Consider the following 27,172-nt stretch of genomic DNA (forward strand, 5'->3'; position numbering starts at 1 on the left):
GTTTGCGTTGATATCATTTGTAGTTAGGCTATGTATTATTTGTTTAGTTCTCACCAAAGCTCGCTCTATATTGCTGTAGATCATTAAACTGTTACGCTGCCTCAGAAGTTTGTCCGAAATCAGTTTCATGAGGTGCCTTCATGCACAAACGCTGCCGTACAAGTCATTCTCTTATAAGGCAGCGAGGCAGCAAGACTAGGTTTTCGAGATTTTCGGACGCAGCCAGAGTGTCGCCTTTTGGGTTCTAAGCTCTTCGATATCAGTGTGCAATACATCAACATCTAAGATCAAATAGTACAAAAATTCCCAAATACACTTAAAAGAAAGAGTAATTATACAGGCAGAATTATGCTAATTGACTACTGTTTAGACTGGAAATTAAACTACACATTTCTCAGTAAAAACAGGAAATATATAGACAATATTCACTTAGGCTACTTGATATTTATGCACATGGCAACTCAATGTATTCTTAAACTAAACAGTAATAGAGCATCAATGGATTAACTATAATAAAGCTGACAAACTTTACACTCTCTTCCTTCGTAACTTGAATAGGCTACATATTTTTACTTATTAAATGTTTTTTTTTTTTTTACACAAACGCATCGCTTCATTTCAGAAGGACTTTATTAACACCCAACACCGTATGTTTACGATGGATGGATGTGGATGGAGACACTTTCTTCAGCTCATACTCCTTTAGCGCATACTGCCATTAGAAGCACAACGAAGATAACATTTGTTTTCCTTATACAGAATCGGCTGAATCATGAGCTCCTCCCTCACTGACTGACCATTGGTAATTTATCTACCTGTTTCCCTTCCGACCTTCGGCCACGTTATCTAATTTTGGCTTTGCTAAATATTTACCCACTCTTTCATCCCTAAGCTCTTCTCTAAAACACTAGCAGCAAAGTTATACTAACAATGTCTGCAGGCAGTTTTAGACTTTTGGTCAAGAATGCAACACAAGTGGTCTTAGTTTGTAGAAATGGTGAAAAGTATCTCACCAGGAATGGGATGCAGACTCTGGCTGTCGTTGAGAATGGCAGTGTGGTGATTGGACAGTAAGTAAGATTAATTCTTTATATTACTGATGGTCTGTCTCTTATTTATTGTGCTTGCTGAATTCAACATGTAAATAAACGTTTGCAAAACGTAGAAGATCATATATGTGATATTTATTGTCCCTTTGTAAACAGCCATTTTTTATTTTCAAATTAATATTTACAATAAAAAAAAAACAAAACAAAAAAAAACAATATAGGATTCATGGCTCCCTTAAAGATAGATTAATTTATTTTCAAATTAATATTTACAATAAAAAAACAAAAACAATATAGGATTCATGGCTCCCTTAAAGATAGATTAATTTTTGCATGGTGCAAAAATCAAAATACATTAAGTTACATCACAGTTTTTGTATTAAAAATAAATGTCCACAGAAGAGAAATAATGTCCACAAAGGTCAAATGGATCCTAGTAAATCTAAAGTTTTGTTAAGGTTTCATTTATTAACATTACTATGCAGTTAACACGAAGACATCTATTGCATTTATTAATGTTAGTCAATGGTAATTACAACGTTTACTAATATCTTTTTAAATCCAGTTACATTTGTTAACATTGATTAATGCACTGTGAACTAACATGAACAAACCATTAATAATTAGATCTTTACCACCTAATGTTAACAAATATTAATAAATGCTTTAAAAATATTTATAATTTTTAGTTCATGTTAGCTAACTCCTCATTGTAAATTGTAACCAGTGTTTTTAATTCTAAAAATATATTTTGTTATGGTTTGGGTTAGTCACTAGTAATTATAAATAACTTTTTAAAATAACAATTTAAGTTTATGGTATGTGCTTATTTAGCTGTGTGTGTGTGTAGTGATGGACTTATTAAAGCTGTTGGATCGGCAGACATCATTGAGTCTCAGTTCAAAGGAGCAAAGTTTGACAATGTCCTGGATGCTTCCGGCATGTGTGTTCTCCCTGGTAAGCGTTACATCTTCCACCCAAAATAAACAGTGTGACCCCTTCTGTTGACTTTTTTTTTTAAGGGAATCTTTATTTTTCAGGTCTGGTAGATGCACACACACATCCAGTGTGGGCTGGAGACAGAGTGCATGAGTTTGCCATGAAGGTTTTTCTATCATTTAGTTCAATCTATCTCTCCCCTTGCATTTTGTATGGATAACATTTACTGTATCTTTAAGTCTCGGTGTTAGAGAAGATATCTGAACAAGTATCTTATATCAAAGCATCTTGTTCTGTGTACAGCTGGCTGGTGCCACATACATGGAAGTGCATGAAGCAGGAGGTGGAATTCATTTCACAGTGACACAAACTCGCTCAGCAACCGAACAACATCTATTAGATGGGTTAAAGAGCCGTCTGGAGCGCATGATGAGAGCAGGAACCACGCTGGTGGAGTGTAAGAGCGGATATGGACTTGAGCTGGACACTGAACTCAAGATGCTGAGGGTGATCAATTCAGCGAGAAAGTCACTGCCAATCGGGATATCAGCAACATACTGCGGAGCCCACGCAGTACCCAAGTACATACTCTTTAAAAAAAGATTTTATCATTCAGTTTTTTTCTTTGTAATACAAAAATGTACATGTAGTTTATTGTAGTCCTTAAATTGATTCTTGCCAATCCTAAACTTTCTAAATAAACAGAAATTTGCATTTGATACATAGATAGATAGATAGATAGATAGATAGACACATAGACAGATAAGAAATGTTTCTTGAGCATCGAATCAGTATATTAGAGTGATTTCTGAAGGATCATGTGACACTGAAGAGTGGAGTAATGATGTATTACCATTTTTATTGATCAAATAAATGTAGCCTTAGTGAGCAAGAGACTTTCTTAAAGGGTTAGTTCAACCAAAAATGAAAATAATGTCATTTATTATGGCGTTCCACACCCGTAAGACCTTTGTTCATCTTCGGAATGCAAATTAAGATATTTTTGTTGAAATCTGATGGCTCCATGAGGCCTCCATAGGGAGCAATGACATTTCCTCTCTCAAGATCCATTAATGTACTAAAAACATATTTAAATCAGTTTATGTGAGTACAGTGGTTCAATATTAATATTATAAAGCGACAAGAATATTTTTGGTGCGCCAAAAAACCAAAATAACGACTTATAAAGTGATGGCCGATTTCAAAACACTGCTTCATGAAGCATCGGAGCATAATGAATCAGCGTGTTGAATCAGCGGTTCGGAGCACCAAAGTCATGTGATTTCAGCAGTTTGGCAATTTGACACGCGATCCGAATCATAATTCGACACAGAAGAATCATAACACTCCGAAGCTTCTTGAAGTAGTGTTTTGAAATCAGCCATCAATATATAAGTCGCTATTTTGTTTTTTTTGGTGCACCAAAAATATTCTCGTTGCTTTATAATATTAATATTGAACCACTGTACTCACATGAACTGATTTAAATATGTTTTTAGTACATTAATGGATCTTGAGAGAGGAAATGTCATTGCTGACTATGGAGGCCTCACGGAGCCATCGGATTTCAACTAAAATATTTTAATTTGTGTTCCGAAGATTAATGAAGGGCATGAGGGTGAGTAATAAATGACAGAACTAACCCTTTAACAAACCCAAAACTTTTGAACAGTAGTGTAAACAACTCTTAATTTGCATATCTTATATTTTCTTTGTGTGTTCAGAGGTAAAACTATGGAAGAAGCCACTCAGGACATTGTGGCAGTGCAGTTGCCCAAGATAAAAAAGCTAACTGCTTCAGGTGATCTGCAGGTGGACAACATTGATGTATTTTGTGAGAAAGGTGTGTTCGATCTGAACTCTACGCGTTGCATACTTCAGGCTGGCAAAGACATGGGCCTCAACATCAATTTTCATGGCGATGAACTCCATCCCATGAACTCGGCACATGTATGTTGGCATATTCACGTAGTTTCTTGCAGACATGCTTAAACATTCAAATGGTGTTGTTCTTACATCATCTGTATCTTCTTTTTGTCTTCCAATCTAATAGCTCGGGGCAGAACTTGGCGCTTTAGCCATCAGCCATTTAGAAGAAGTGACAGATGATGGAATCGCTGCGATGGCAACAGCTAAAACATCAGCGGTCCTCCTACCCACCACTGCCTATATATTAAGGTAAATACCCACAACGTTGATGTTCTCACCTTCCTTTTCCTTTTACTTCACTGTCCTGTCAATTATCAATGCAATAATTATAAATAAAAGAGATCATGGATTTGATTCTCCTTGTGTCTGTTAAAGGCTTTCTCCACCACGTGCGAGAGATATGCTTGATGCTGGAGTCATAGTGGCCCTGGGCAGTGACTTCAACCCCAATGCCTACTGCTGCTCAATGGTGACCATAACACACAAACTTTCATATACTGAACAAATTTTGCATGTAGAAATTTGACCTGATCACTTTCCATTTTGTCTGTGTTTGTTCATTAGCCTATGGTGATGCACTTGGCCTGTGTGATGATGAAGATGTCTATGCCAGAAGCTTTGGCCGCAAGCACTATAAACGCAGCCTACGCTCTCAACCGTTCACATACACATGGGTCGCTTGAAATCGGGAAACAGGGAGACCTTGTGATCATCAATGCACCACGGTTAGATCACATGCATACAGAAGCTAGAGATCTAAAGGGGCAACTGCTGAATTCTTATGGTCATAAGCAGAGCTGGGGGTAACGCATTACAAGTAACGCGAGTTACGTAATCGGATTACTTTTTTCGAATAACAAGTAACACATTACTTTCATATTACATCAAAATATCCGAGTCCCATTTATTGACTGACACCTCTCCTGTCCCCATGTTTAAAGAAATCGTGAGTAAGTGCAGAGGTGCTCTGTATAAACATGATGGTTATTTTAGCTCTAGCTCTGGACCTCAAGATCCACTTTCCTGCAGAGTTTAGCTCCAACCTGGATTAAACACACCTACCTGCAACTTTATATTATACCTGAAGACTTTGATTAGCTTGTCCAGGTGTGTTTGATTAGGGTTGGAGCTAAACTCTGCAGGAAAGAGGATCTCAAGGTCCAGAGTTGAGGACCCCTTGTCTAGAGCTACAATAACCATCATGTATATACAGGGCACCTCTGCACTTACTCACGATTTCTCTAAGGCCCCTGCTCTAGACTAAATGTGAGCAGGCATTTACTCATCTCACTTGCACAAAAACAGATTCAGTTTTTCTTAAAATAAATAAAACAGTAAAATGCAAACTATACAATATATACACAATATTACACAAACCTGCAGTAATTAAATGTTAAATAACACAAATATACTTTATGTATTTAATCTCACTTTTATTAACCAATGTCTTTGCTGCTGTCCTTTGATGATCCAATTCAACCACATGAATAAGCAAGAATGACTTTAGATAAACATCACATTTGTTTTTAATTTTATTTCTGATGTAAATGTTGGACTTTCTTCTCTTGCATCATTTCACTTTTGGTGTGAAAGGGCCATTGCATTTGCCAAAAACACAACTTTTGTTTTTTTGTTATAAAACAAACAGGCAAGCCCAGGTCAGGTGAGAAAAAGTAATGCAAAAGTAAAATAACACATTACTTCCCATAAAAAGTAACTAAGTAACTTAGTTACTTTTTCAGAGAGTAACACAATATTGTAATGCATTACTTTTAAAAGTAACAGTGTTTCCCTAACACTGTTCACAAGTTGTTTGAATAAGGCATAAAAATGGTTTGATATATGTGGTGCTTGATGGGACTTGTTAAGGAGGTTGTTATAATTTGAGTTCTCTTTCCCTCTGCTGCAGGTGGGAACATCTGGTCTACCAATTCGGGGGCCATCAGGAGCTCATCAGATATGTCATTATCAAAGGCGAGATTGTTTATGAAAATGACAAAGTCTTGAACCTTTGAGTATCATGCACCACAGCCAGTCCTTCAATGCAGCAACACAAGATTGTGTGGCAAAATTTTATTACCATGAATAGTAAACCTCATGGAACCATACTCAATAAAAAATTTTTAAAAACATATTTTGTTGTTTAAATAAATAAATATATAAATAAATAAATAATGTGTATTTTTATATATATATATATATATATATATATATATATATATATAAAAATCAAGGGTGATTCTGTTTACAACAGCTATATAAAATCAATATGAAATCAATACATAAATACAAACTTGTTTTATATCAATGTGTCCTTCCATCGCTAGAATGCTTCTATCATCGTAAAGGAAATGCACGGTTTAGTACCAATTCCAACTTCTCTGCTCCTAGTGCACATGCATCTAACACACACAGTAGTCTTTGATTGGTCAACTGATTTGCAGTGGCGATCATGTCAGCTGTTGGAGAAGACAGAGAAACCAGATTTAAATTTTTAGCTATTTTATTAAACACAGGAAATAAAAATGATAAATAAAATAAAATGTTTATATATAGATTAAATAATTAAATAACCAGTTAAATGAATGTGCAATTATTTAAGAGAAACTCTCCTTATATAGAATCTTTTGGCATAAAGTGTTCTTTAAACTTGAGTCAAGAACTCTAGGGCTCTATATAGAACCCCACTAAACCATTTTTTCTAAGAGTGTACTACTACTATTATTATCTGAAAGCATTAACAAATTAGCTAAAAGTTTTTATGAACAATGTGTTTTTACATTGAAATTCATTCAGAATAAATATATACATATTTACCAGGGCTTGGGGGCAGGGCATGTGGTGAAAACCCTCCGTGTGATAGGACAGACTCCCAGGAGTTATCATGTGAAAGAGGGAGGGGCATCCAGTGCAAGTTTCCCGGGGCAGCAGGCAGAAAAAGAACATCAAGCATCACTCCATCTGATAAAGCTATGCAAACAAGAAAAAGAAAAAAAAAAAAAAAAAAATCACAATACTACACACACGCTGTGACTGACACATTGACTTCACACTGTTCATGCAAAAAACAAACAAAATTGTGTTTTAAATGTGCACCTCTCATTGTCAGAGTGAAGTAGCCGGTGTAGCAGGAGGCGGGGCTAAATGACTCCAGCTCTCTCTGTGGGAGGAGCTTGTGAAAGTTGTTAACCTGCATCCCCACAGCAACAGCCTGAACATGTCGGCGTTCGTAACAAAAAACCCGTGGCAGAGTTTCAATGGCAACACGTGTCAGTCCCAGGCGTGAGGTCATGGGACTGGTGGGCGGCGTCGAGAACTCTTCGTCATCATCTTCATCATTACTATCATCGTCCTGTTGTCCGACTAGAAACTCCATGGCACCATCAAACAGAGAAAAATCTACAGAGAAATTCAATGCAAATTTGCAGGGGATACAAAAATGTGGAAGTACAATAAGTTGTTTTCACAAAAGCCATGGAGCTATCAAAAGACTTTTGCTGGCAAATAAATAGATCTTTCTCAGTCCAAGTAACATGGAGAACAAGTAAACATTGTTCATTTACTACCGACACTGTCACAATACAAAGCGGGTTGAAAATCTGTTAACTTGCACCCAAGAATACCTGTGAATTTGTATGGTTTGTGTAATTGGTTAACAACACCACTGCATTCTCTTACCCCTCTCTGCGTCATCCTCTGTTGCAAATGGTTGCAGAGGTGGTGCCAACCTGAGAAAGAGTGGATTATTATTCTCCACTGAATAACAGCAGTACTTCTTTATTGGACAGAAACACATTCTTACCTCTTTCTAGGGCTAGTACTGCTGAAAAGTTTCCGCTTCACGGGTGTCCTGTGAGGTTCAGACCTGTGGTAAAAACAGTTATAAGGAACAGTACACCTAGTAATGAAAATGTAATAAAGGTCTCTCATATTCTTGTTTTTCTTAGAAAATCAAAGAAAGGGGTTTAGCTGCTCTTTTCCATGCAATGACAGTGAAGGGGAACAGATGCTGTCATCTGACAGATATCAAATCTCATTCACACTTCTGCTTTTGTGTTAAAGGGTTAGTTCAAGCAAAAATGAAATTTCTATCATTAATTACTCACCCTCACGTCGTTCTGAACCCGTAAGCCCAAATTAAGATATTTTTGATGAAATCCGAGAACTTTCTGACCCCGCCATCAACTTCAACGTTATTACTACTTTCAAGGCAGCAATTTTGTTTTATTTTTTGCGCACAAAAAGTATTCTCATTGATTCATAACATTAAAGGGATAGTTCACCCAAAAAAGAAAATTTGATGTTTATCTGCTTACCCCCAGCGCATCCAAGATGTAGGTGTCTTTGTTTCTTCAGTAGAACACAAATGATGATTTTTAACTGCAACCGTTGCCGTCTATCAGTGGTATAATGCAAGTCAGCGGGAACTTGGACTATAAGAGTAAATAAAACACGACAGACAAATCCAAATGAAACCCTGCGGCTCGTGACGACACATTGATGTCTTAAGACACGAAACGATCGGTTTGTGTGAGAAACCGAACAGTATTTATATCATCGTGATGTCTCGCGCATATACTTCAATGAGTGCTAGACATCACTGCCGTTGTCAGAGCGCGATCAGACCAAACGAATCGAGTGATGAATGCAGTTGGACATAGTGGTGTTTTAGAGGTAAAAAATGATATAAATACTGTTCGGTTTCTCACACAAACCGATCGTTTCGTGTCTTAAGACATCAATGTGTCGTCACGAGCTGCAGGGTTTAATTTGGACTTGTCTAAGCAAGTTTTATTTACTCTTATTGTAGAAGTTCCCATCCACTAGCATTATTTGACTGACAGACTGCAACGGTTGGAGTTAAAAATCATCATTTGTGTTCTACTGAAGAAACAAAGACACCTACATCTTGGATGCTCTGGGGGTAAGCAGATAAACATCAAATTTTCATTTTTGGGTGAACTATCCCTTCAAAGTTGAACCACTGTAGCACATGGACTATTTTAACAATGTCTTTTCCTTGAAAGTGGTAATAACGTTGCAGTCCATCGAAGGCCAAAAAGCTTGCGAATTTCATCAAAAATATCTTAATTCGTGTTCTGAAGAAGTCTTACGGGTTTGGAACGACATGAGGGCGAGTAAAAGAACATTTTTGATAATTTCTGGATGAACTATTCAATACTTATATCAGAAACCCAAAATAACACACATACCCCTCTCTTTGCCGTGGCACTCTAGGGCTGAGTGGAGCTGATGGAAGATCTGAATACTGTGTTCGCCCATTGTTCTATAAAAGAATAGAAAATAGAGATATAACAGAGGTACACTACGACTCAAAAGTTTGGAGTTAGTACGATTTTTTATTTAAAGAAATGAATACTCTTATTCAGTAAGGATGCATCAAATTGAATAAAGGTATCATAATATTTGATAATATTGTAATATTTAATACCATTGATAATTGATAATACTAAGAAATGCTTCTTAAGCATCAAATCAGCATATTAGAATGATTTCTGAAGGATCATGTGACACTGAGAATTAAGCTTTGCCATCACAGGAATAAATTATATTTAAAAATATATTTACATAGAAAACAGTTATTTGAACCTGTAATAGTATTTCATAATATTACTGTTTTTATTGTATTTCTGAACAAATAAATGCAGCCTTGGTGAGCATAAGAGACTTTTTTTCAAAAACATACAACTCCAAACTTTTGAACGGTACTGTATTATATCAGTGTATGTTGTTGGTTGTATAACATTGTGGGTTATTTGTTTCTGTCTATGTCTGTACCTCTCTGTGGTGGTAGCAGGCAGCAGTGACGACACACTGAACAGCAAACTGCCGTTTCTCTCTATAATGCAGCTTCTCGCACTCTAATTTCATCTCTCCTCCACTGATGAGACCAGCTCCCCCTGCACACACACACACTAAAATTAGCCACAGGAAGACGAAGAGGTAGAGCACCACATTTGAGTATTTAATTAATTAATTCTATACTAAACTCAAAAGGATACCATTAGAGAGCATTTTTCTATGCTTGATCCAATCAAAAATATATTTCTTTGTATAAACACTGGCAAACTCTACAAACATCCTCAAGTCGTTTTCTGCTTCTTACCTTGTCTGTTCTCCATGAAGCTATTCAGTGAAACCGGAAGTGGTGGGTAGCTGAAATATCCTCCAATCACAGCTCTTTCCAGCAGGCTGCTCTCATCTACCTGCTTCAGCCAGTGGAGGAACTGGCGGATGGGCCGTACACCTCTGTATGGCATCACGGGGTGAGCCCCTGTGCCTGTTTTCATGTTTGCAAATGATAGCAGTGGATTCTACTAATTATGCAAATAAATAAGTTTACGTCCACTACCGTTCAAATTATTTTACCATTATTTAAAGGTGCCATCGAACGTTTTTTTACAAGATGTAACATAAGTCTAAGGTGTCCCCTGAATGTGTCTGTGAAGTTTCAGCTCAAAATACCCCATAGATTTTTTTTAATAATTTTTTTTAACTGCCTATTTTGGGGCATCATTAACTATGCACCGATTCAGGGGCTGCTGGCCCTTTAAATCTCATGCTCCCTGCCCATCGAGCTCACGACTATAATACAGCGCATTTACAAAGTTCACACAGCTAATATAACCCTCAAATGGATCTTTACAAGATGTTCATCATGCATGCTGCATGCATGCTTCGGGTCATGTGAGTATAGTATTTATTTGGGTGTTTATATTTGATTCTGAATGAGTTTGATAGTGCTCCGTGGCTAAAGCTAACATTACACACTGTTGGAGAGATTTATAAAGAATGAAGTTGTGTTTATGAATTATACAGACTGCAAGTGTTTAAAAATGAAAATAGCGATGGCTCTCTTGTCTCCGTGAATACAGTAATAAACGATGGTAACTTTAACCACATTTAACAGTACATTAGCAACATGCTAACGAAACATTTAGAAAGACAATTTACAAATATCACTAAAAATATCATGATATCATGGATCATGTCAGTTATTATTGCTCCATCTGCCATTTTTCGCTATTGTTCTTGCTTACCTAATCTGATGATTCAGCTGTGCACAGATCCAGACGTTACTGGCTGCACTTTCTAATACTAATGCCTTTCATAATGTTGGGAACATGGGCTGGCATATGCAAATATTGGGGGCGTACATATTAATGATCCTGACTGTTACGCAACAGTCGGTGTTATGTTGAGATCCGCGTGTTTTCCAGAAGTCTTTTAAACAAATGAGATTTATATAAGAAGGAGGAAGCAATGGAGTTTGAAACTCAGTGTATGTCATTTCCATGTACTGAACTCTTGTTATTCAACTATGCCGAGGTAAATTCAATTTTTAATTCTAGGGCACCTTTAAAGGAGTCATGATTTAAGAAATCCAATTTTCCTTGATCGTTTGACATATATAACATCATTGTACTACAAAAAAAAACTCCTGTAAGTTTCAGAACTCAAAGCTTCCCAGCTTTTATTGAAACCAAACTCAGAAAATGGCAATTTTGTGATAGTATGTATGACGAAAGACCGCTTCTGCAAAAGATGATCAACGACTACTTCTACATCATAGCCTCTTTAGCCTGCCCACCGATTCACGCATGTCATGTAAAAGTAAATACGAGAAAGATGAAAACACGGGATTACTCCAGAAATAAAACTATAAGAGATGCCTCTGTTTTGCAGTGCAAAGTTGTAGAAAAACACAGTCTTTGCATTGCCTTCCTTGTGATCCTAACATTAAGAATGTGTGGATGAGCTTTATTTTTAACGAAGTCCCACCTCAGTAAGACACTGTTTGTTTGGTTCATTTTACTGCAGATTTGTCTTTAAACAAGACACAACTCAAAGCAGGCTTTTCAGAGAGACTGAAAATAAAAGATGATGCAGTGCCGTCTACATTGAATCCGATAATATTGTTGCAACACTTAAGTGTGAGTAATAATGGGTCTCATTCACTAAGCATGCGTACGCACAAATTTGAGCTGAAAATCTCATATTTCAGATAGTTTATTTGATCAAAAATACAGTAAATACAAATGAAATATTATTACAATTTAAAAGAACTGTTTTCTATTTGTATATATTTATATTTATGTAATATGCTGATTTGATGCTCAAGAAACATTTCTTATTATTAGCAAAATTTTTGTGGAAATAGTTTTTTTTCAGGATTCTTTGATGAATAGAAAGTTCAAAAGAACAGCATTTATTTGAAATCAAAATCTTTTGTAACTTTATAAATGTCTTTACTGTAATTTCTGATAAATTTGACGCATCCTTGCTGAATAGCTGAATAATTTTTATTCTCTTAAAAAACAAAAACATTTTCTGATCCCAAACATTTGAACGGTAGTGTATATTATATGTCTGATCTATGAAGGTATGTGTTATTTACCTGTGCAGTAAATCTGGGTCAGTGACGTGTTGGTGAGATATTCAAAAGTTGTAGCTCTGTCAACTGCACTTCTGATAAGCTTTAGTCTAGTGCAGACAACCAGTGCCACTGTATTGAAAAAGAAAAAAAATATACAGTTTGTCTGTAATAACAACACAGAGACAGAGAATAACAATGAGAAAATACAGTGACGTGGTACTTGGATAGACACGGCTTTGAATGTCAGGCTGTGATGTAGAGAAAAGCTTGATTGTGATTGGCTTGTCTGATGTTCTATCTGCCAGTTGGAGCCACCGATACTCCTCGATCTCTGACCTTTGCCCATCTACAAGGAAAAAAAAATTCAGTCTACTGGCTTAAGATAAAGCATATTTCTGTGTGTACCAAATATCTGACCTTTCTTTCTGACACGTTCTGGTCGACCAACAAAGATCACCACACCAATGACATCGCAGATGTGGCCTTGTGGACAACTAGGAAGCTCCTGCCTATAAAATGATCACATAAAACATTTCTCTGAGCTGTACAAGTCTTTGATTTCAGTGTAAGGCTCTAGAGGATATTGAGATTGTGATTTTGTATCCATACCTGCAGATGAATGAATGAGGCAGGTTTGGCAAAACCCAATCTGGAGAAATCTGGTTCTTGGGGATGATAGTAATTTGAGCAGTGGGGTTCCTGGAATTAAGACTGATCTCTAAAGGATGAACAGAAGAAGGTAGAATACAAAATGTTATAAATGAGAACAAATATTTACGTCTAATTCATATACTGCAACATGGGCCCTGTTTCCACCTGGTATTAAGAGCGTTTTGGTCCATCGGATCACAAGTGGATGACGCTAAATACAGGTGTAAACGGGGTCTAAAATGTTTTGAGTTTGTCCACTTTCGACCACTTACAGAGGTAGTCAAAAACACATTCAACCGGCCTGCTTTCCTAGTGTAGACGCTCATGTGGTTGAATGTGTTCGAAAACCGTCACTAAAGACCGCCTGCTCTCAAACTACTGACTTAATGCATAAACATTATAGGAAGTGCACTAGCCAGATTGTATTTAAACTCTGCCAGCTAAAGACCCAAGTTTGGCTTGAAGATGAAAAACATAGTTCTCTTATCATTCCTGATTTCTAACACACACTCACAGCTATCGGCGTAGTCTTGTGGCTGTCACAGCAGAAACAAAAGCTGCTGCTCTCAATGTTTTTCCTTCATCTTTATACATTTACCCACCCTTAGACACTCCCCTTGAACAAATCAGGACAGAAGTGGTTGAAAATGGACAAGAGACAAATGAAAACATCAGGTAAACAGGAATGTGTCTCCCTCGACTACTTGTGATCCGATCGACCAAAACGCATCTTAATACCAGGTGTCACACACTGTTCAAAAGTTTGTGGTCAAAGATTTTTTTAAAAGAAATGAATACATATATTCAGCATGGAGGCATTAAATTGAACAAAAGTGACAGTAAATACATTTATAATATTACATAAAATTCTATTTCATATAAATGATGCTCTTTCTATTCATCAAATAATCCTAAAGAAAACGTATCACAGTTTCCACAAAAATATGAAGCAGCACAACTGTTTCAACATTAAAAATAATAAGAAATATTTCTTGAGCAGCAAATCATCATATTATAATGATTTCTGAAGGATCATGTGACACTGAGGACTGGAGTAATAAAAAATATATTAAAATAGAAAACAGTTTTATTAAATTGTAATAATATTTCGCAGTATTACAGATTTTACTATATTTTTGATCAAATAAATGCAGCCTTGGTGAGCATAAGAGATGTCTTATAAAAACATGCAAAAAACATTTGACATTTGAACAGTAGTATACATGTCATAACTTGAAATGTTAGATTTCTACCGATGTGTGGCTCTGATTCCTGCCCCGTGCGGCTGCTGTAACTCTCCTTGACTCTGTAGTGACACAATCTTACAACTTGACCCGGATGCAGGATTCGGTACCATTCCAGACAGACTGTGTTCCACAGCACAACACAAGCACTGGATGAGCCATCACCGACCTGCAACTCTGCCTGAGAAACACAGATTGATGGAAGACGTTACTTTGAATGTCAGACCAATATTGTCATACTTAAGTGATTTTAGGCATTTTTCACTATGACATATAGATAACTACTCATTTTGAGAAAAATGGTTGAAATGAAAGTTGAATGGTTAGGATGAGAAAGTAGTAAAGAAATATAGTTAAATATTTATTGGTAAACAATCTAAAATCTAAAAAAAAACAGGTGTGAGCAAGTGCCCACAATCTCAGTCAATACGTAAAATATAAAAATACAAAAAGTGTGTTGCAACATACTAAAGGAAAAACAATATCTATAAAGTGTTGTAAACAATATCCAAAAAGGAGCATGATGAAGCAGTAGCTTGTTATTTTCCACCACCCCTTATTTATATATGTCAAAATGACATTTATCTTATGACACATTTTAATATAACCAAGTTCCCATAGGTATCAAAGATTAGCATGGAAAAGAAAGTCTCATATTTGACCTCTGACCTTATAGGGACATTCACATTTCTGATCTGCTTTCCCATAATATATCAGTCTGGATTTGTGAAGGATCCGCACACATAGGGCGCCCCGATAACGGCGAGACCCACTCAAGAAACGCCTGCGTACTTCTGCGAGTGAAACCGTGGACCCGACATCTACCACCAGAAACAAAAGCGCATGCATGAACAGCAACATTTCATCATACAGCTTATTAATACGTAGCATTCGTCTTACTGTTTTCAGAAACACCTACTCCTATTTGGTCATACAAGAGGTTGAGATTCCTACCTGGACAGCATTTCTGTGCATTCACAAAGGATGCATCATGGTATGTGGTGTTAGGCTGAATTGAAAGGAGTAGTTTACCTAAAAATGAAAATTCTGTCATCATTTACTCACCCTCGTGCTGTTTCAAACCTTTATGCATTTCTTTCTTTATTCTGTGGAACATTTTTTGAGAAATGTCTCAGTGTCTTTTTGTTCATACAATGGAAGTCAGTGGATAGAAAACTGTTTTGTTACCAACATTCTTCAAAATATCTTTTTTTGTGTTTCACAGAAGAGACAAAGAAATACAGGTTGAGCGTGAATAAATCAGCAGAATTTATTTATTTTTGAGTGAACCATCACCTTATATTTTGCTGTGGGTCAATTTTATTTTTCAGTTGTCGCAAACAACATTTCTTTCGATATATTAGAATGTATTAAAAACTGATATACAGTTTTTAAAAATTCCTATGTTCTTGTGTTTATTATTATTTCTTTTTCTTTTCTTTTTTTTAAATGTGTGAGAAATATTACTCTTTTTTTTGTGCCTACAACTCCTAGTGTGATTTTCAGTGAATTTTATTGAATCCAATTAGGGAATTTGAAAGTAATACAAGAGTTCAGTGTTTTAGAGGGTAGCAGGTACTTGGGTGAAAGCTATGGCGCCCAAATGAAACGTTTCTGATCGATTCCCTTCTCTTAAATGCTGCCCAAGTAGGCAGCTTACAGCCTGTGTACACACCATCTATTTCATCTCCAGAGTCCTCTGCGTCGGGTTCAGAGGGGGTCGTTTCCCGCCACATCTCTCCATAGAAGTCGTGATTATTCCACAGCGGCAGGTAGGAGCTCCTGCGGGCTCTGAGCGGGATTGCGCTCGGCTCTGCTCCCATCCACGGAATGGACCTCACGTTGACGGATGAGAGCGCCCGAAGAGCCGCATCACCGCCGGAGAGTCTGTCCACCTCCAGACTGCACACATGAAAAGACCCGCCGTCTCCGTCGCTGTCCTCCCCGCGGCTGAACTCCACATTCCGTATGACGGAGCCGCAGTGAAGTTTATTCACGCTAATGAGTCTGTTTACAACGGGATCCAGAGACACGCGGATCTTACAGTCTCCGTCCGTGATAGTGGCGTCAAACAGACTCTCTGACATCGAAATACTGTCCGGGAAACGGATCCCGAAGTCTGCGTCTCTGCCGTAGCGCTCCAGAGAGATCACGTAAAGCGGTTCCGAGTGGGTTCGGGCTCGTGGGGAAGCAGACGTGTTAGATATTAACCTTTTTAGAGTCTTTTTGAGCGTGCAGCACTCAGAGGAACTGCCTGACAGGGCGGCCATGTCTGCGCGACACAATAACAACACCACAAAGCATTGTGGGACATTGAGTTCAGCACAGAACCATAGCTACATATTAAAAACAATGACTAAAAGAAAAAAATGAAATAATAAAAAGACAAATAAAGAAACAATGTAGAATATTGATAGAGGGAAAAGTAGAACAAATAAAAATAATAATAATAGAAAAATAGAAATGATGACATAATTACAATTAAAGAAAGATTAAATAATTAATCAAATACTGAAATAAATATAATAGAAGAAAATAAAATATGTGTGTATATATAGACCGAAACATAAATAATAAGAAAAATCAGATTATATATATATATATATATATATATATATATATATATATATATAATTATACAGATGTTTTTATTATTGTTTTATGTATATATGCTTTGGCAATATTGTATTATTTACAGTCATGCCAATAAAGCAATTTTGAATTTGAATTTGAAATAAAAATGAAAGACTAAATAAAAAAAATATTGAAATAAATATGATAGAAAATAAAATGCATGTAAAAAGATAAAAATACAAAAAGTCAAATATATAGATACAAAAGCCATATATATAAAGTTTGGCAGCAGTTTGAAATTGACCTTGATCTGCTGACGTTCCCATGGCAGTGTGTAATAATAACACATGCAGAACGCCATCTAGCGGTGATTGTGCATCATTGAATAATGCACCCTTATCTTTCGCTGAGAGAAAGAACGCGCATCTCCTCAGACTCTCTTGACTCCGGGTTAGGTGCACGCCATATAAGCGGAATTTAAAGAAGACATATTAGTGCATTTATGGATGCAACTTAGGCCGATTAGCTGTTCTTTTTATATGAAGTTCAGAACAGACGTCCAGTGTTTGAAGCCTGCTGTCCGGTGCCATGTGGACATACTACAGAAATGGAGTTGTACCGAAAAGAAATAAGCAGAAACCGGTAAGACTGCATTTTCAATTCAATATATTTTATACTTTTGCAGTGTAATTATCAATAGAGAAGTCTTTTCCCTGTAAATAAATGTGTTGTAAATGAGTATTGCAATACTTAAAAAAAAAGGATATTTTATTTGTTTGATAGCTTAACTTTGACTAAAAAGCATTAAAAGTGCATAATTTACTTATTAAAATGAATAAACACAGTCAACTCTCATAATTTCATAATTACAAGGATACTCTCATACAATAATCGTGTGTTAACTGAACAGGAAAGTGAAGTTGTCAACCTTCCTCCCATTTCCAACGTGATTCCCTCAAAGTCAGCAATACTGGTAACCTTTTCATTGATTAATGTTTCCTTCTTCTTCTTTTTTTTAATGAATAAATCCCCTGCAGTTGTGACAGTTTTTTCTTTCGCAGTGGAAGGCTTTGCATCAGCTGTAACACAATCTGTTAATTTAGTGTTGCTAATTTGGCTTCTTATGTTACTTGGGGAAGCCAATCATTTGAGCTGTTTGTGTACCACACTTTGTTGCTCCGTCATTTAAGATGCATGACTTGTTCAGGATCACCACACCAAAGGCCAAACCACAGCCCAACGACTACAGGAGCTGTTCTTCTCCCAGGAGCAGAGGGATCATCACGGCCCCCTACACAGAACTGTCAGGAAGAAGGTGCATGTGAAATGAGAGATTTCAGATTTAATTCTACGCAAAATACATCATATATTTGTATGTTATAAGACTTATGTGCTAAATAATATATAATGTGATTCCCTTAAATATGTAATAGAAAAACACTTTAGGCCACCAGGTTGTTCCGTTATCCAGAGTGAGTGTGGAAACAGAGCTGGAAATCACAGCTCACCTTAAAGTAAGTTTGGAAAATGTTTCAGAAACTAGTTCCCAGTTTAGAAAAATATATTTTAAGAACGTTTTGCCAACATTCCCACTAAGTTATGAAAATGTTATTTCTGAATGTTCTCTGAACATTAGAAACATACATATTTTTCTTGTTTGTATATAAATGAACATTCCATTTTATAATTCTTCAAACATTATGGGAACGTTACCAGCAACATTTAAAAAACGTTAGACAAACATTCCATGGACAATATACAGTACTGTGCAAAAGTCTTAGACATGTTAGTATTTTCACCCCGAAAAAATGGTTTTAAGTCAGTTATCTATATCTTTTGCTGTAGTGTGTCAGTAGGAAATATCAGTTTACATGTCCAAACATTTCTTTTGCCATTAATTGTAATAATCCAGTGAGATTTTTGTATGCACAAGGCCAAAAAGCTATTTTCAAATGATCATCTGAGTTTGAGAAATTCCAGCAAAACTGTAAATAATGCAAATAATTAGTTAAATAATTATTAAGTTGAGTAATTTGTATTATGCCAACTTTTCTCTGTCCAGTACCATTTGCATCAGCGTCACTCAACGAATTCATCTCTTGAGGAGAAAGGTTCTGTAGTGTTTCAGAAAACAAAAACAGTTTTGTTTAAGGTTAGTATGATGTGTTAATGTTTTAAGCATTTATTATTATTATTATCGAGTTTTATGTAGCCATGATGTGATCTTATAGACATTCATCACTCTTTTTGGGGGGTTGAAGAACCAGGTTTCATCAGACAGTCCTCCTCATCTCCTGCAGAGTCTTGTGCCACTTGAGGAGAAAGAGAAGGAAGGAAAAGAGGACGAGGAGGAAAAAGAAAAAAAAGAGGGAGCAGTAATTGTTCAAAATGCATCTTCATGTACGGACGAGGCCCCAGATGGCCAGGGATCCCTCTCTGATGGACCATTTAGAGCTGCTGATATTGACAACAAACAAAGATTAGATGAAAGAGATCCAAATCTGCAACATCATTCTTCTCCAAACACCTTGTACGATGACAGTATTTCATCGTTGCATTTTAAACAGAGGAGATTCATGATCTATCTGTGTGGTGGATATAAAGGTATAAAATAAATTGGTGTCTGTAAGATTTTTTTTTAATGTTATTGAAGTCTCTCCAAGGCTATCAAAAAGACAAAAGTAATATTGTGATTGTGAAATATTATTACAACTTTTTATTTTAATATATTTCCAAATGTAATTTATTCCTGTGATCAAAGCTGAATTTTCAGCATCATTACTCCAGTCTTCAGTGTCACATGATCCTTCAGAAATCATTCTAATATGTTGATTCTTATTATTATTATCATTATTCTGTGTGTAGATACCGTCCCAGAGCGCAGTGCACTGATGGAGAGCGTGTATCCTCGGCTGTATCTACACTGTAAGCAGAGAGGATATGATTTCAGGATGATAGACCTGCGTGCAGGAGTCGGAGATCCTGTTTCAGACCATCATGATTTGGCAGAGATGCACATGGAGACACTTAGGCGTTGTCAGGAGACCGAGGGGCCAAACTTTTTTGTAAGATTAATTAATTGTACATAGTTTCTTTACATTCCAAGAAAAAAAAATCAAAAATTGAGTATTTTTTAATCAAGTCTTTTTCCTTGTCTTGTAGGTGTTCACTGGACAGAAGCATGAGATACGGTCACTGCCCAGTACCATTCCCCAAGCAGATTTTGAAGCAATTTTAAAATTGGTAGAGAGAAGCAAGAAGAAGCTGTCCAGGAGACAGTCAGACATGGCTGTTGAGTCACAAACCAGTATCGGCACTGGTGACAGTAGGAGTTTTGTCCTTGATAAGGAACCTATTTTATCCGAGGAGAAGGAACCTTCGCAAAGTTCTGCCGTCATGAGTGAGAACTCCATCTCCAGCAGTTCCATGTCAGATGGAGACGAGACACAGCTGGCCAGAAGCTGGCTGGACTATGACCAGGATTCGACTCTCTTGCAGACATGGTATAAGCTGGATAAAAACACAATTCCTGCTGTGTACCGCTTGCTTCCTGTCAGGTAAGTGTATGCCTTAGTGATGTAATCCTGCATATCACATAAGTATCTTTTCACTCTGACTCTATTGTATATTACTTGCAAAACTAAAATAGTGAAAACATATATTTTCATCCAGTTCAATTTATTGAATATGAACAGCACAAGTCACTGAGAATTATATATTCATTTCTATGAATCAGGAAGTACTTGCCGAACAAGTTGAAAACAATGGATAATTGCTACTATTGTTACTGAGCTTTCAATAGATATATGCAACTCTCTTTGTTTGGTTCCCATGGCAGAGAATAGTGATGGTAGACACAATATAACTTGTATTGATGCAGTTGTCATGTCTAATTGCATCAAAGTCTGCATTACAAAGTCTTGATTTTGTTTTTGGGGTCTACTTCAATAGGTTTTCATATTTGAATGTTCAAAAAACACATTATTTTTCACATATTTGACATTGTTGCAGCACCTCTCTTCCCAGTCTGTCAGTAACGCTCTGTTTAGTTACTGTCTCTATGAAGCCCCGCCTTCCAAAACGTGCAATGTGCTTTGATTGGTCAGCTGGATCAGTGTGTTGTGATTGGTCGACCATTTTTAGTGTGTTTCTGAAATGACATAACTGCGAGTTTCAACTATCTCAACTCAACCAGGCCTCGCCTCATTTATTTTGCGAATGCCTTGGGTGGGAATTATTTAAATGAGGAATATTGTGACGTGTTTATTCCTGGAAGAAGACTCAAGACTACAATGGAGGCATTTCAGGGAGTTCAGAAACAGTGCGCACTTATATAGAGAAGAACTATCTTTGGAGTGACTTTGTGCTTTGTAACTTTGCAAAACTTTTTCATGCTCAAACAGCAACATTACACACTAAAAAAAGCTGAAAATGAAAAAAAGCATAATAGGTCCGCTTTAACTTCCCCTTCCTCTCATAGCAATATCTTTTCTCTTCTCTGAATACGGGACAATAGCAACAGCAATAGCAAATAACAACAATCAAATAAATTCCTGATGGTCAAAATCAAGTCCCGCCTTACATTGTTTGCTTGTCCGAGAAGCTATTTTACTTTGATATTCATCACAATAGGGAAGAAAAGACTATCACAACTTTCATTTAATGGCAACTTGGCCAGTCCCCCTCTCAGATTTCTCCCTAGAGCTCATTTCATTCAGATGCCTTTGTTTTTCATCAAGCTTTTTCCTTTTATTTTATAATAGCAAACATCACCCTGACTTCCTCAGCCGGGATGGGCATCGCAGGAAGCTGGGAAGGAAGGCATGGCGCTCTTCCTGTGTGAAACTGTGGAACGTGCTGTGGCGGTCTGGACCTGAGGCCATTGGAGAAGAAGCTACCTGCCATCTGCTTAAAACAGGTGTTTTGCAGACATAATAAAGTTGCATAGAAGTTTTGTGTCAGATGCAGATAAAGCCTGCACTCGTCTTACTTGATTCAGTTGTGAAAATGGATGTAAAGAAGCCTAATTGAAATCACCAATCCAGATGTTGCATATGTTTCAGTGTTGGACTGGGAAGTGGAACAGGGTCTCGGAGGGAAACAGCCACCAGAGGAGTACAGTCACTGTTATAAGAGGATCATCACTGACCTTCTGTACAACCTAAAAAATGAATACGCATCACAGTTTATAGACCTACACAAAGGAAGACCTGAAATCAACCAAACCTTACATGAAGCTCAGCAGCGCTTTATACGCAACATCCACCTCAAGGTCTGTCTCTATCTATCTATCTATCTATCTATCTATCTATCTATCTATCTATCTATCTATCTATCTATCTATCTATCTATCTATCTATCTATCTATCTATCTATCTATCTATCTGTTTATCTGTCTGTCTATCTATCTGTCTTTTTTTAAAAATCCTTTCAGAGATATTTGAAAATTAGTCATATGGTAGTACTGCATAATTATTCTGCCTTATGTAAATCTGAATGTATAAAACATTGTTGTACATATGTAAACATCTTGTATTTTTATTATTGTCAAGCTGCGACACACTAATATCCATGAGACAAACGTTAGCTGGGGAAGGAAAGGTCTGAGTGCCAAACACAACAGATCTCATCAGTTCTATGTTGAACGGCTCTGCTCACACTTCCAGCGTACAGTCACTGCATCCCTCAACAGGTAAGATGACACATTCATCCTTTTGTTCCTGTCATCTCACTTTACTTTATCACTGTCTGTCAAGTTGTTCTCAAAGTGTTGTTTCAGACTTATGCAGGTCCGTCAAGCTAAAGGCTCCTTCGACATGCAGAGGAAAGAGGTTTCCAAACTCCGAGTTGAAGAAGAGATTCAGCGTCATGTCAGATTTGGGAAAACGCTGTAAGTCACAGATTCTAAACATGATTGAATTTTGTTTGACTAGTTTGAATTCCAACATAAATATTCTTTCTTTTTCCTTGTTAGAGCACAGGGCTATGTGTTCAGGCAGGACTTTCTGATGGAAGTGAAGCATGCGCTTCAAGCATCATTGTCCTCCCAGAATGCTGTGCTCTTACTGGGGGATCTGGGGTCTGGAAAGAGCACGACACTCGCCAAACTGGCACAACTCATACCTACTTGGATATCTGGGTAGGCAAACAAAGGGAATCTGAGTTTAAACAAGTCGTTTTAAAAAATACAGAAAAAAGATTTTGTAAGAAGTCTCCTATGGGCACTAAGGCTGCATTTATTTGATCAAAAATACAGTAGTATTATGAAATATTATTACAATTTTAAAGGTGCCCAAGAATGCTTTTTCACAAGATGTAATATAAGTCTAAGGTGTCTCCTGAATGTGTCTTTGAAGTTTCAGCTCAAAATACCCCATAGATTTTTTTTCAGCGTGCCGCCCCTTTAATTCGCGTGCTCCCTGCCACACGAGCTCTTGATTATATAACAGCACATTTACAAAGTTCACACAGCTAATATAACCCTCAAATGGATCTTTACAAGATGTTCGTCATGCATGCTGTATGCATGCTTCAAATTATGTGAGTAAAGTATTTATTTTGATGTTTATATTTGATTCTCTATGAGTTTGAGGCTGTGCTCCGTGGCTAACGGCTAATGCTACACTGTTGGAGAGATTTATAAAGAATGAAGTTTTGTTTATGAATTATACAGACTGCAAGTGTTTAAAAATGAAAATAGCAACGACTCTTGTCTCTGTGAATACAGTAAGAAACGATGGTAACTTTAACCACATTTAACAGTACATTAGCAACATGCTAACGAAACATTTAGAAAGACAATTTACAAATATCACTAAAAATATCATGCTATCATGGATCATGTCAGTTATTATTGCTCCATCTGCCATTTTCGCTGTTGTTCTTGCTTGCTTACCTAGTCTGATGATTCACCTGTGCACATCCAGACGTTACTGGCTGCCCTTGTGTAATGCCTTTCATAATGTTGGGAACATGGGCTGGCATATGCAAATATTGGGGCGTACACCCCGACTGTTACGTAACAGTCGGTGTTACGTTGAGATCCGCGTGTTTTCCGAAAGTCTTTTAAACAAATGAGATTTACATAAGAAAGAGAAAGCAATGGAGTTTGAAACTCAATGTATGTCTTTTCCATGTACTGAACTCTTGTTATTCAACTATGCCAAGGTAAATTCAAATTTTGAATCTAGGGCACCTTTAAAAAAAAGGTTTTCTTTTTAAGTATATTTTAAAATGTAGTTTATTCCTGTGATGCGAAGCTGAATTTTCAGCATCAGTACTCAAGTCTTCAATGTCACATGATCATTCTGAAATCATTCTTATATGCTGATATTATTATCATTAATAAAAAATATTAATTTCTTAAAAAAAAAACTTACTGACCCCAAACTTTTGAACAAAAATGTAAGTATAAATATTGTGGATCTGATGTGGTTTAACATTCTAATAGTAATAAAATCCATATAAAACTTAATTTAATGCTAATTTTATTAATAATAGTAGTAATGTTCATAGCTATACTGCTTAATAGCGGACTATACTGGTTAATCTGAATTATTGTGGTTAATTCTTAGGGATGTCAGAGTGCTGACCTGCTTTGTGGGTCTGACATCGGACAGCAGAAATGTGCGTCTGCTCCTCCAGACCCTGTGTCTGCAGATAGCCAACATCTATAGCCTCAAAACAGAGATATCTGAGGTACGTAAACACTTTAAAGATAAATCAAATATTTATAAGGTCTTTTACACCGTAATGGATACATGGATACATGTGAGATTGCTTATCTCATATCTATCTCACAGATAGTGTTGCACTATGAAATACAGTCTACGTTTTTTCCTCACAGTCACTGTCAGAGTTGTCCAGTGAGCTGTGCTCGTTGTTGGGGATGGTGACAGAAGACCGGCCCTTGACCCTGGTGCTGGATGGTCTGGATAATCTGAGTGAGGAACATGAGGCTGACCTTTCCTGGCTTAATAATATTCTACTGCCAAACGTCTTCACTGTCCTGTCTGCCGGCACACAGTCTAAATGTGCTCAAATTCTACAGGTGAGCAGATGGGTCATAGAGGACTTACACTGTCATTCAAAAGTTTGGGGTCTGTGGTGAAAATCAAGTTTTCAGTGTTGTTTCTATGTGTATGTCGTGTCTTTAATATGCTTTAAAACAAACCATGTGCAAATCCATCAGTCAACATCATTGCTGAGTATTTTCTCCTTAAAACTGTAGTGAAGTAGTGAAGTTCTGCATGAGGCCTAGTGTGGTGCAGTTACATTTTTTTTATAATATTACTTTATAATAATAATATAAAATAAATATTCTTTTATTTAATTCATACAAGTCAGTAAAGCAATGGGAATTTCTACTCTAGACATTCACTGATCATTATCACAGATCATTAAATTTCTTTTCTCTTCATCTCTTTCAGTCCCAGGTTAAGGTCACTGTCCTGTCCCTACCTGTCCTTGACCATCAGGAGATCGCATCAGGACTGGCTTCCAGGCTAGCTTCAGATTTTCGCCAACTAACTGAAAACCAGTGGAGCCTTTTATTCCAGTCCTGTCTGTCCTGTCCATCCCCTCTCTATCTCAATTTAGCCTATGCTGAGACCAGGCAATGGAGTTCATTTACACCGAAAGAGAGTCTGAACATCCCTACGGATCCAAACCAACTTTTCATGAGCATCCTTATTAGTTTGGAGCGAGAGCATGGGCCGTGTTTGGTGCGACGTATGGCTTTGCTTATATCACTGTCCTGTTCTGGCGTGACCGAGGAGGAACTTTTAGTGCTTTTGGGACGCGATGATAATGTCACACGTGAGATGGCTGTTTTGCATCATCAGACACTTCCTGTTTCCGAATACTCCCCAGTGCCTTATGCGTTTGTGGCACGACTGCTGCACGTTCTGAAGGATTACGTTAAAGAAGTGGAAAGTGACGGCACATGGGTGCTGCGCTGGACTCATGCGGAGTTCGGCTACGTCATCCTGCAGCGATACTCACCAACCGAAGACTCGATAAAAGCCGTTCATGCAGACTTTGCAGATTACTTTAACGGGAACGTCCCGAATAGCCAAGTTTTTCAGCCGCTAGCTTGGATCAGGAAGGAGAAGGGAAGGAGGTGCTATGAATTCAATTTGCGTAAACTCCGCTGTTTGCCGTATCATTACATCCATTCAGGGCAAATTATTCCCTTACTCACTCAATGTCTGTTTAACTACGAGTTCCTGCTGCATAAACTGTGGGGTCTGTCCGTCCATCATGTCGAGGAGGACCTTAAAGCTGCCGTCATACCGGATAAGTACGACGATATGATCACCAAACAAGTGTGTTTTGCAGGAATAGGTGTTTGGTTATTGCCCTGTCCCAAATGGCACACTTCAAATGCGCTTTTGGTCTTGTGGACTTACAATTGGCTGCCACATGTGCATGTCCTTTAAAGGATAGTTCACTCAAAAATAAAAATTATCCCATGATTTTGCTCTATCCTCTGTGCTTCCACGTTCGTCAATACGTCATGTGTCGCATTAGAGGTTGCGCTTCCACAGTAAGTAGACTGCAGAAGAGCTGGTTATTATGGTTTAAAAAGTTGTAGATGTGCTTCACTTCAGAAGGTCTTTATTAACCCCCTGGAGCCATGTGGATTACTTTTATGATGTATGGATGTGCTTTTTTGGGCTTCAAAATCATGAGCACCATTTACTACCATTATAGTCATATACACCTAGGATGGCTTGAGGGTGAGTAAATCAAAGGATAATTTTCACTTTTTCACCTTTCAGTTCATGAGACCGTAGGGTGTCCCATTTGTCATTTTAGGTTTCAGAAGGGAGCTCGCTAGCGCCCGCTTTGTGGTCGATATACGCCCTTGATGCTCACTTTTGCTAAGCTCGCACTGAAGTGAGCTCCGTAGCAGACTTTTATCCGACAGTCACGTCACGAAAGTGTGGACTTGTAGGAAGACCGCGAGTGTTCAGGGTGCCATTTGGTACAGGGCCATTATTGAGATAGAACAGACAAATGGTGCATTCAAGTCATGTCGGAAAGATCGTATTTACGAGTTGAATGCATATGAACGACACCATAAAATGATAAATACTAACGGGAATCTCTAGATTTTCTTTGAATCCCGAACTTTAGGAGTTGGGGTCAGTGAGAAACTTGACGGAATATAACAATACTTGCAGGTATCTAGCAGCGATATTGTCAGGCTTTTTTGTTTACAACAAAATAAGCAAATTGCCTGCACAAATTATGATGGCATTGTAATTATACAACAATATAATAATATATAACAATAAAGTTTACAGTGGCTTCATAATTAATTAAAAACATAAAAAAGCAAAACACACCTGATGCACATTAATTGTTCTTCATTTTCTAGAAGT

General features: G+C 37.2%; 3 protein-coding genes across 6 annotated transcripts in view; 2 read left to right on the forward strand and 1 right to left on the reverse strand.

Moving 5' to 3' along the window:
* The first annotated feature begins 869 nt into the window (after positions 1 to 869).
* Positions 870 to 6,049, forward strand: amdhd1 (amidohydrolase domain containing 1). Its single transcript, XM_048185728.1, has 9 exons — positions 870 to 1,070; positions 1,900 to 2,006; positions 2,090 to 2,154; positions 2,292 to 2,569; positions 3,713 to 3,938; positions 4,042 to 4,166; positions 4,293 to 4,386; positions 4,482 to 4,642; positions 5,827 to 6,049. Exons 1-9 carry the CDS (start codon positions 931 to 933, stop codon positions 5,930 to 5,932), a joined length of 1,302 nt encoding a protein of 433 aa, XP_048041685.1. The 5' UTR covers positions 870 to 930; the 3' UTR covers positions 5,933 to 6,049.
* Positions 5,976 to 16,522, reverse strand: si:ch73-71d17.2 (RPA-related protein RADX). The gene is made up of 15 exons (XM_048185727.1): positions 15,886 to 16,522; positions 14,880 to 15,031; positions 14,220 to 14,391; positions 12,925 to 13,033; positions 12,733 to 12,824; positions 12,536 to 12,661; positions 12,337 to 12,444; positions 10,045 to 10,218; positions 9,717 to 9,838; positions 9,131 to 9,204; positions 7,720 to 7,782; positions 7,596 to 7,645; positions 7,014 to 7,316; positions 6,735 to 6,887; positions 5,976 to 6,376 (listed from the first exon to the last, which is right to left on the reverse strand). The coding sequence occupies exons 1-15, from the start codon at positions 16,478 to 16,480 to the stop codon at positions 6,255 to 6,257; spliced, it is 2,415 nt and encodes an 804-aa protein (XP_048041684.1). The 5' UTR covers positions 16,481 to 16,522; the 3' UTR covers positions 5,976 to 6,254.
* A 464-nt stretch (positions 16,523 to 16,986) lies between these two features.
* Positions 16,987 to 27,172, forward strand: part of LOC125265485 — a 32,812-nt gene continuing 22,626 nt past the window's right edge. Inside the window, exons 1-17 of one of the 4 annotated variants that reach the window (XM_048185730.1) lie at positions 16,988 to 17,239; positions 17,330 to 17,426; positions 17,695 to 17,757; positions 17,992 to 18,099; positions 18,218 to 18,298; positions 18,847 to 18,936; positions 19,046 to 19,388; positions 19,650 to 19,849; positions 19,947 to 20,341; positions 21,548 to 21,702; positions 21,848 to 22,056; positions 22,337 to 22,476; positions 22,564 to 22,674; positions 22,759 to 22,923; positions 24,359 to 24,482; positions 24,631 to 24,834; positions 25,214 to 26,085. In XM_048185730.1, the coding sequence (XP_048041687.1) occupies positions 17,373 to 17,426; positions 17,695 to 17,757; positions 17,992 to 18,099; positions 18,218 to 18,298; positions 18,847 to 18,936; positions 19,046 to 19,388; positions 19,650 to 19,849; positions 19,947 to 20,341; positions 21,548 to 21,702; positions 21,848 to 22,056; positions 22,337 to 22,476; positions 22,564 to 22,674; positions 22,759 to 22,923; positions 24,359 to 24,482; positions 24,631 to 24,834; positions 25,214 to 26,085 (3,314 nt within the window). In that variant the 5' untranslated portion in view covers positions 16,988 to 17,239; positions 17,330 to 17,372. Of the gene's footprint in view, positions 17,427 to 17,694; positions 17,758 to 17,974; positions 18,100 to 18,217; positions 18,299 to 18,846; positions 18,937 to 19,045; positions 19,389 to 19,649; positions 19,850 to 19,946; positions 20,342 to 21,547; positions 21,703 to 21,847; positions 22,057 to 22,336; positions 22,477 to 22,563; positions 22,675 to 22,758; positions 22,924 to 24,358; positions 24,483 to 24,630; positions 24,835 to 25,213; positions 26,086 to 27,172 lie in introns of all 4 variants that reach the window. The other 3 variants (XM_048185731.1, XM_048185732.1, XM_048185729.1) reach the window with 3 other exon arrangements.

The sequence above is a fragment of the Megalobrama amblycephala genome, linkage group LG3, assembly GCF_018812025.1.
Source record: "Megalobrama amblycephala isolate DHTTF-2021 linkage group LG3, ASM1881202v1, whole genome shotgun sequence".
Classification (NCBI taxonomy): domain Eukaryota; kingdom Metazoa; phylum Chordata; class Actinopteri; order Cypriniformes; family Xenocyprididae; genus Megalobrama; species Megalobrama amblycephala.

What these genes read in the sequence shown, in the direction of transcription:
- amdhd1 (XM_048185728.1), top strand. Translation starts at nt 931, where the DNA reads ATGTCTGCAGGCAGTTTTAGACTTTTGGTCAAGAATGCAACACAAGTG. An exon ending in ATGCCTACTGCTGCTCAATG is followed by an intron (nt 4,387 to 4,481) that starts GTGACCATAACA and finishes TTTGTTCATTAG; the next exon opens with CCTATGGTGATGCACTTGGC. An exon ending in GTGATCATCAATGCACCACG is followed by an intron (nt 4,643 to 5,826) that starts GTTAGATCACAT and finishes CCTCTGCTGCAG; the next exon opens with GTGGGAACATCTGGTCTACC.
- si:ch73-71d17.2 (XM_048185727.1), bottom strand. Translation starts at nt 16,480, where the DNA reads ATGGCCGCCCTGTCAGGCAGTTCCTCTGAGTGCTGCACGCTCAAAAAG. An exon ending in CTCTGGAGATGAAATAGATG is followed by an intron (nt 15,032 to 15,885) that starts GTGTGTACACAG and finishes TTCTGGTGGTAG; the next exon opens with ATGTCGGGTCCACGGTTTCA. An exon ending in AGAGGATGACGCAGAGAGGG is followed by an intron (nt 7,317 to 7,595) that starts GTAAGAGAATGC and finishes ATTTCTCTGTAG; the next exon opens with ATTTTTCTCTGTTTGATGGT.